The sequence below is a fragment of the Cervus elaphus genome, chromosome 5, assembly GCF_910594005.1.
Source record: "Cervus elaphus chromosome 5, mCerEla1.1, whole genome shotgun sequence".
Lineage (NCBI taxonomy): Eukaryota > Metazoa > Chordata > Mammalia > Artiodactyla > Cervidae > Cervus > Cervus elaphus.
In genome coordinates, this window is record NC_057819.1 from 36,436,126 (window position 1) to 36,445,967 (window position 9,842).

At 36.2% G+C, this 9,842-nt stretch overlaps 1 protein-coding gene across 1 annotated transcript; it reads right to left on the reverse strand.

The window, feature by feature from the left end:
- Nucleotides 1-2,336: 2,336 nt before the first annotated feature.
- Nucleotides 2,337-9,640, reverse strand: IL21 (interleukin 21). The gene is made up of 5 exons (XM_043902351.1): nucleotides 9,430-9,640; nucleotides 9,286-9,321; nucleotides 4,533-4,688; nucleotides 2,621-2,698; nucleotides 2,337-2,530 (listed from the first exon to the last, which is right to left on the reverse strand). Exons 1-5 carry the CDS (start codon nucleotides 9,595-9,597, stop codon nucleotides 2,507-2,509), a joined length of 462 nt encoding a protein of 153 aa, XP_043758286.1. The 5' UTR covers nucleotides 9,598-9,640; the 3' UTR covers nucleotides 2,337-2,506.
- Between the last annotated feature and the right edge of the window lie 202 nt (nucleotides 9,641-9,842).

Sequence of the window (9,842 nt, forward strand, 5' to 3'; positions counted from 1 at the left end):
TAAAACCAAATATATAATAAATAATCATTAAGTTATAAAGTACATAATTCATATTAAAGCTAAATTTTCAGATGCAAATGTAATAATACAATAGAGAAATAATATAGAATAATAATGCTATAATTTTATGTGTCCAAAGAAGACACTTTCAGCTAAAATCGTAAAAGTCATGATTAATTTTCCCTGAACCCCCATGACCTAGAGAAACCTCTTTCTTTTTTCTTCCTGCCTTCTTTCTTTCCTTCCTTTCTTTCTTTCTCCCTTCTTTCTTTTTTCCTTCTTTCCCAATTTTTTTTTTAACATATCCCTTGTTCCTGCAGCAAGTGTTGCTAAAAACGCTGTTGAAATAATGTTGAACAAATGATGGTTCAGTAGAAAGTTTTACTCAGAGTTGTGGTCAGATGTTCCTGTGAGAGTATCCAGAACTTTAGAGACTCATAGACATATAAAGCTCAAAAAAGATATAATATTCCTTAGAGACTAAGTCCAACACCCTCATTCTATAGATAAAAAAAATTTAAGTAAGTGACCATAACTTCATATCCAGTGAGATTTCAGGTCTCCTGTATCACTATCCATAGGTGAACAGCAATTGTGATAGGTCAGCCCCAGATCCTTTTGGAGGTCTGGTCTTGAACACAAAGTAGTGAAGATGGAGCAGTTTGAGTCTCACTTCTTCATCTTGTATATGCTGATGCATTGCTTTCCTTGGGATGTTGCCAGGATCTTTACCTGAGTCTTTAAACTCAGTTTAAAACTCGCCCCATTAAATTATTTTTACTTTTAAGGTAGAATTTCTGGTCAAAAGGATTAAAACAGAGATTTTCAACAGTAAACACACCAAAATAAATACATTGTTTTAAATATAAAATCACAGTGTCAAAGAAACCAACAATTATAAATATAGCCAGAAATGAGAAATAAGGACTCCATCTTTCCCAAGTCAAATTCATGCTCACTTTCCACTTTTTCCCAATAACCTGGCCTGATGCTGAGGCAGGCTTTAGATGTGTATTATGATCACAATGCATATGATTTCTTTGTGATAACATTTTAAAAATTTAAAAGAGAACACCCTGTTTCTGATGATAACACATCTCCTTGAGAGTTGATGAAATACTGATTCCTAACATATGTTTTAGAACCATAAATTATCTATACTTGTTAAAAAAATATTTTTAAGTAGATCATTTTCTTCTTAAGAGTATAAAGCGTTTTCCATACAACATCCTCTTGCACACTCACAGCTACTTTAACAATAAGAGATTTTCAAATAGCTTATAACATTCTAGTGAAAACTTAATTTTTCTAGCGTTTTTAACTTTATATTTAAATAAACTGCTGGACTGATATGAAATGGCAGTTAGAGCAGGTTGCTTGTTTTTACTACCCATGATTGATAGTAAAGATTGGGATGCTTATGCAAAAGTCTGTTTTCTACTAGGAGTCCTGGACTCCTGATTTGTCTTCTGACCTTGACTTTGTATAAGTGACTGAATTTGCCTTATGCAGAGCATACAAACATGAAATGTCTGTCTGTTTAAAAAGCAGAAAAGAAGAAGGAAACAGACATTTGGTATTATAAGCTCACTCCCATACAGTCTTTCTAACAATTTAAGAAAAGAGCTGCAAGATTTTTTAAAATTCTGTTTAGTTCCAGAAGACCATCTAAAGTATGTCCCTCTACTGATTTTAATTGCCTTTTCCAAAGGCTTAGAATGTTAACTTATAAAGGGACTTGAGTTGGGGAAGGTACTATTATACCCATTTAGAGGAAAAAAGTCCAGAAGAGTCTATTCCGTAAATACATTCATATGTATAGCATTAAAATACTTTTGACAGATTCCAATAAAGAAGTCAAAATTTTGGGAGCCATCTGGTAAAGCTATCCGCCAGGTACATAAATAAATCATATATTTATATGTTAGACATTCTGAGATTAAAAAAAAAACCTCTTCAGATATCGATTTTAAACACTTAGTTTTCATTTCCTTAAAAGTACAAAGACTTCAACTTTTATTTTCACCCTATGCTTCTATATTTTTCAGATTGAGTGAAGGCATTACACCTTTTAAGTTCTGATCATCAGAAACCTCATTCTTTTTGCAATCAAGATCAAGGTTAATATAAGATCAACAAATTCCCAAACTGAATTTTTGGTTAAAAATTTTTAAGCTTCTCCAAGAAGTGTCATAGGTGAGCAGTAAGATAAAGTAAAAACTTTAGAAGCCATAGAAATCTATAACATAGGAAATCAGACTCAAATTGAGTAGAAAATTTTTTCAAGTTGACTAAACAGAGCGTGTAGATCAAACCAAAGTACTGCATAGTGATTTTGGAGAAATAATCCTGACCTTGAACACTCATCTGAGTGTTCCCCCATCACTAATACATTGTACTCGTCCACTTGGAATACCAAGAAGTGAGTTTCACTGCTGTTTTAAAGTATGCAATATAGTGTCCGGCTTCAAGTGAGATCTTCAGGAACCTTCGTATCCCATGTGTTCTAGGACAGATGCTGATGAATCATCTGTGAAAATAGAATATCATGAGTAACCTCAACTTAGGAAGTCATCTGGGTAAGGAAGAAATAGAAAATCAAATGTAATTTGTTATATACCTTTTGGATGAGTGATTTCAGTCTTTCTAGGTATTCCTTGGGTGGTTTTTTCTCATAAGAATCACAAGAAGGACATGTCTAGAAATCAATGAAAGAGTAATAATTTTCTCTAAAACATTTTTCCTACTCAATAAAATGTTCATTCAAATTTTATGTTTTCCAATTAGAGATATAAATCATGTTCACTGAAAAAAAATTTGAGAAACACGTGAAATAGTTCAGAAAATAACAGTGAGAAAAATCACTTGACATCCTTATCTCGGAGATAATAACTGCAATATTTTAACATATGTCCTCTTGATAATTTTTTTCTTCACATTTATGTTTACACTGGTTATTAATTTGCCTTTTTTACACTTAACATATCACAAGCATTTCCTACATATTAAATATTCTTCAAAAATATAGCCCATAATGGTTGCTTTGTATTCATACGTAGGATTGAAGTGTTACTATTTTTGGACACATAGATTGCTCCTGACTTTTCACTATTGTATATAGTGCTGCAGAGAACATCTCTGAGTAATTTCTCATAAACTTCTTTATTTTGTTTAATAAACTACTAAAAGTAGAATTAATAAATTAAGTTAAAAGGATAAAATATTTTAAGGCTTTTGAGGTACATTATTAAACTATTTTATCTCTATTCACATAGAACATTCTTACCATTATTGGGCATTGTTAAAAATTTTTAATTGGAAAAAAATAGGATTTCTTTTCTTAACTTGCATTTATTTGTTCATGAGGAGATTAAACAATTCTTTATATGTGTATTGCCCAGTTATATTTCTTTTTTAAAAAAATCTTTTTTATGTTTTTTATCCTATTCCTATTGGAATTCCAGACACCAGACCATTGCTTGCTATTTAGCATCTCTAATGCCAGTTTGAAGTTGTGGTGAGAGATATTTGAAAGATAAGAGATTTAAGTTCTAATTCTCATTCTGGCACTTAATATTTGTGGGGCTTGGGACAAGTCACTTAACATCCTTGGTCTCACTTTCCCATCTATCAAATGAAGGTGCCTCACTGAATAGTTCTAAGGTCACTGCCAGTACTACCGTTTTGTATCTTTGATATTTGTTTCAGAGACAGGCTCAGCTCTTTTCTTCCTGAGAAAAGTTTTGGAGAGATACTTTTCACATTCTAACCTTGCCAAGCAATCAAAGGAAATAAAAATTATTTTGATATTGTAATTAAGAGTTCATTTGCTCATATGTGCAATCCCTTAGAAGAGGGAGACAAAAAAAATTTTAGTAATTTATCTTAAGTGTTCATCCACTGGTTTTGATTAGTGCTTGAATTACTCATGAGATTATCAGCATTGCTCATGAGTTGGCATAAGAGGAAATATACAAAAGGTTCTCAGGACCCCCAAAACTAGGGAATATTGAAATTCCCTAGCCAAATAATGGGGTCTATCACTTCAAAGGTAGCACTGACTCTGCAATTATATAGGATGGTAATATTCTTTAAAAGAGGAAGGCAGAGATTGAGATTTATCCTGGTGTCTTGAAGGCTATTTCTTTTCTTGTAGGAAAGCTAGGGTCTAGGTCTTGTTAATAAAATTGCAAGTTATATATGATCATATAATGAGAGGAGAATATTTTTTAATTCTTAAGTCACAATTGGATCCTCTGCCTAATGACTTCCTCACCTCAGAAAGCTGTATTAACTTATTTCAGCTACCAGAGACCATTAGCAAATTCTAATTGGCTGTTAGTACTTTCAAGTCTGTAGACTAAAAAGAGGTGATTTCACTTCTCAAAACACTCTATATGATAAAGGTATAACATGTAACTGGAAGGAAGGCACTGGAGGCTCTGGCTGCATGTGTGTGTGTATGAAATTACGTAAAGTAATAGATATAGTTAATAAGTACAAATAAGACAGATGACAAACAACAGTCTTACTAGTTCATGTTTCTGTCTTCTCCCTGCATTTGTGGGAGGTAGTTTCCTCTTCAGCTGTTTAGCTAATATGTTGATTATCTTTTCATTGTCTCCATTATTTGCTGACTTTAGTTGAACCTTCTGGAAACATGAAAAAGCTGACCGCTCACAGTGTCTCTGAAAGAGAAATTATTTGTGTGCAGGTTAATAAAAGTAATTCAGAAAGTAAAAATTGCCTTCCCAATCCTTTTTTCCAGCAGTGCCTTGGATCATGTTCATTTCAGCAGGAAAATAAGGAATGATTCATGTCCTACTTAATCTGGGCTGAAGAGGAGACTCTTATCATGTGAAATTTCCCCATGTTAGGGGTGAGAGGACGTTTTCCTGTCTCACAGACAAGAAGATAGAGCCTCACTTTGCCACAGTTCTATCTTTCTAATGTCATTTTGAGGTATGTGTGTTGGGCAGAACTTTTGGTGTTTCTGGGAGGGTTAGTTTGGTTGCAGAACACACTTTATAAATTATGACACTCTAAGAGTTACATTATGGCTTGTGGCAGCTTTAGGTGAGTTATGCTATGGTGTGTTAGTCATTCAGTCATGTCCGACTCTTTGTGACCCCATGGACTGTAGCCCACCAGGCTCCTCTGTTCGTGGAATTCTCCAGGCAAGAATACTGGAGTGGTTGCCATTTCCTTCTCTAGGGGATCTTCCCAACCCAGGAATCAAACCTGGGTCTCCTGCATTACAAATTCTTTACGATCTGAGCCACCAGGGAAGCCCCTATGCTGTGGTAGTCTGCTTAAAAATTGTTTCATTGGTCGGTTTCTCTCCTCAGTGTACACAGGAGTTTCTAATAGTGACACATGTCTTGAACAGCACCTTTCCTGTACAATGCCTGGTATAGTGAATGCTAGTGAATGCTCAACAAATATTTGCAGAGTGGACAAATGAATTAAGTGAGTTTAACACCCCTTCTTTGGGGAAATGAAGTGGGTGCCTACCTCGGATGGTACATTCCACATCTAAGATAGAGTCCACCTGCCACAGACCATGTGTGACTTTTCTAAAATCCCATTCACACTCTCAAGCCAGTCAGGGTGGAATCTGCCTGAATCAAGTGGTTGAGGAAAAGAATTTGAGATGCGCCCTCCCCACCCCCACACCCACAAGGGAGGGAAGACTGTCCCTTATAAAGTAAGAGTAATGTCTCAGAGCATGGAGAATTGAGCAGATCATGGATCAAAACCTTGATTCTTGGTTTAGTCAAATAACCAGTGGCTCGTGAATAAATCAGAATCTTAGAAATTGAACTGAAAATGAAATGGAATTTACTGGAAGAACAAAATGTATACTGACTTGTTGGAATCGTTTTCATGCTGACCTGGGAACCTGTATTCAGGGTAATTTTTTCTTTCAGCACATGTTTGTATATGATGCTATTCTCCCCCACCCCCGACAAAGTTGCTATATCTTCATTTCACCAATGTGCGTGAAGCTGCTGCCGGGTATCCAGAAGCTGCAACTTCTCTCAGCTCCTACAAGGCCCATCATTTATGCAACAATATTACCTGAATCTTCCCATGGACAATCAGCTGAAAATAGCATCTGGCCTGCTTTGCATTTTCCAGCCTATATGCTTACCCAATATGAATGTTGGTTAATAACATGCACCTTTAAGACACAACCCCATCAGATTTGCTTTGCATACGTAGCCACAAGCCGAGAACCAGCTTATCTGGTTTCCTTATATCAGAGCGGCTTGCCTGTCATAAGGGTGAAATAATGTCCTTTACATATGTTTGCCAAAATGCTTATTTAATAGAAACTATTTATAAATGTTAATTATAGCACTTTTTTTTCCTTGAAAACCACATGTTCATGTTTGTTGAAGTTTTTTCTTTTCTCTTCTTTTTGACCACAACCGGCTTAACTTACTGGAAAAAAATAATATTCATATTTAAAGAGGTAAATTTTCCAGCTGAAACTGAAAACACTAACTGCTTCATCCGTGATGATCTGAGAAACCAGCATTTCTCACAGAGGCCCATTTTGCTGAGTTAACATTAACATGTGTATGTTGAAAGAAAATTAGGTTCCAAAGAAGTGTAGGGGCCTACGAAATGAACTCCCTCAAGACAGTATTGCCAAGAGTGGTCAAGACAAGTGAGCAAAGATTTTGCACCTGAGAAAGACTTTCTGAATACCTCAGAATGGCATCTGGACACCGATGCCCCTACTGATGCGGCTGTGCTGTCTCTGCTGCGCCTCCTTGCTCACCTGTGTCAGTACACAGTGGAATTTTGCTTTATGCTTTCTGCAAGCAGCACAGCTGTCCCTGGCAGTCTGTGGTCCAGGACAAACAGCTGTTGGATTCTGCTTCAGATGCACATCAAAGGCAGCCTCACACAGGAAAAGAAGCAGGGAGGCTGCCCTGCTAGCTGCTTTAAGGACGCACTGAGGCGGGGAGTAGAGAGGCTAATCTTGATTCAGGCTGCTGCAGACGCCCTGTCACTCAGGATGACCCTGAGTTCATGTGCAGCACCCCCATCTGGGAGCAGAACCACTGCTTTCTTTTGCTGGGCCTTGCAGACTCAGAGGGCAAGGCTTTGCTTCCCTCATCCTTTAACACCTGGAAGCATTAGTTTTGCAGAATAGAGGAAGCAGTGAGGAAATCAAAAGCAAGAGTAACCACTCTTCTCTTTAGCCAGAGAACAGTCAAGTGCTGCCTTTGCAAGTAGATGCACTTGACTTTGTTGACTGCATTTGAATATTTGAAAATACTTGCCTCCTTACAGTTTCCTTTTGACCTATGTAGTTTTTTTTTTTTCCCAAAGAAAGCCCTGGCCATTCACACTAGGAAGTTTTGCCAATGGGGTAAAATTACCTTTGTCCCGCTTACAAACTAGGTTTATATCAGGGTTTCTCCGCAGTATCACTGTTGATATTTGGGGATGGATAATTCTTTGTTGTTAGGGCTATCCTGTGCATTCTAGAATGTTTAGTAGCATCCCTGGCCTCTACCTATTAGATGCCAATAGAAACCTACACACACACAATTGTGGCAACCAGAAATTTTTCCAGATAATGCCAGATGTTCTCAGAGGGCAAAGTCACCACCAGATGAGGACCACTGGTTATATAATTAGAAAGAGAAAGAAAGATACCTGGTGAAGCCAATTAGCAACCTTAGATAATCACTGTCAACATTTATATGCAACATTTTAATGAATTTATTTTCATTGAACTTTTTAATCTTTTAAAATCTCTGATAGACTCTGCTGTGACGCAAGTCCTGAAAAACTTGATATAACGCTGCTATGACCTTGATCTATTTTCTTCTCTCCTGGGTTTGCTTGCCAGCATGGCTTAAAAATCTTAGTTATACCATTATTCAGTTGTATCATAGCTAGCATTGCTTGATCTGATTACTAGATAGATACAATGTCACTGAGACAAAATCCTGTCATTATGATGTAAGATCAAAAACATCTGCTTTAACAAAGCATATAGAGTATCCACTGGAGCAACTCAAGTTAGAAAATGGGATATCTTTCTTATTTTGCAAGTCATAGACTGCAGCTAAGAAACTCCAGAAAGGACTCTAACCGCAGCATTTAGACAAAGGACATGAGATGCTGAAAAACACATGTTTTGATAATTAGGACATTAAGAAACAGTCTTTTTGAAGAAGTCTTTCCAATAAGCTGAATGTGCTACTTTCATTTTAGGTGCTGCTTATTAGAAAAGGACTTAGTAAATGAGAGTGGTTAGGCTCAGAGACAGTGAATTTTAGAGAAAAGCAATAGTTGTGACTCATTCACTTTCTAAACTTTTACACAGTCATTTACGATAATTGTTTTCTTTGCAATGTATCTTCATAAGTCTCCCCTTTGTAGTGTCCTAATTACTGGTAGTACTTTTATAGTTATTCTAATTTATGCAGTTAAAGCTCTGTGACAGTGAAACTGTTTCCCCCAAATGCATTTATATCCTCAGGATACCAAATCTTAAGACTAGATAGAAGTTACCAAGGGAAAGATCAGCACACAGTACTCTTGAACTACATGCTACGCCTCTTCTTCCTGGGACCTCATGGATTCAAATGGCTTAAGAGAACGGAATGAGTTGTTGAAAATTGTCTTTTCAAAAGACCTCACCGAAGGCCAAAGACAAGACCCATTCAGTCCAAGGTATATGGGAATTATATTCTAAAGAATAGCCTTGATTTCCACACCAGTATTCCTCCATGCTGTTCTGTAATCTATTCTTTCTTTCCTTCTCTTTTTATTCCTTCTTTCTCTCTTTCTCTCCCTTTTACCCTTCCTTCCTTTCTAATTATCAAAAACTGAATCCTGCTTCTATAGTTTGTGTCTATGTTTCATAGATTTACAAAGAAGGCTCAAGAACTTTTATGCACAGACTCTTAAAATGTAATTACTTGGTCATTGTTCAGAAAATGATCATAGTATAGATTTATTTTCTAGTTTTGTTTTTCTGTCTCAACAGTACTACTTGGTAGAGATACTTGAAGATAAAAATATATCATATAAGGTATGTAGTGTTTTATAGGTTGGCTTGTTGGTAAATCAATGAATATTTGGGCAAATTAGAAATAACTATATAGTAAATGTATTTATTAAATAACTAATTATTAAACCACAAAATTCATTGATATTAAGTCTATTTCTAAATAATCATGTTAATGCCTTCCTTAGTTGGATTTAAAAACTTTTATCAAATGCATTTTCACAAACAAATTCAACTGGTCTTACCTTTACATCTTCTGGAGCTGGCAGAAATTCAGGATCCTATAGCAAAAGAAAATTAGTTCTGAGTTATTTTTATAAGTCAAAAAGCTCCTTTTATAGTAACTGAAGAATATTATTTGAATTTTGTTGTGCCAAGTATGGCCTTACCAAGTCATTCACATAGTTTTTCAGCTGATCAACAATGTCTATAAGTTGACGCAGTCTAATAAAGAGGCGATCTTGCCCTTGGAAGCTTGACTTATGGGCCACAGTCCCAGAGAAGATGACCATCAGGCAAATGACTATTCTCTCCATGTTGCCAGGAGTGGATCTCATAAGTGCCAGTAGAGCAAGATCTTGGTCTCAGTTTTCACTTCAGTTTGTGAACAGGTTGTCAGAAAAGCTACCTATTTATTCATCCTTCAGGGAGAGGTAAAGCCCTCCCATTGCAGCCTGGAAATCTTTGTAAAATGGATGAATGTGAGTAACTCTTTTTTCTTTTCCACTGGCTAGGTATACGTGTGCATGTGCTAATGCGTGGGGGCAGGGATTGATGGAGTTAACAAAATGTGCCCAATCTG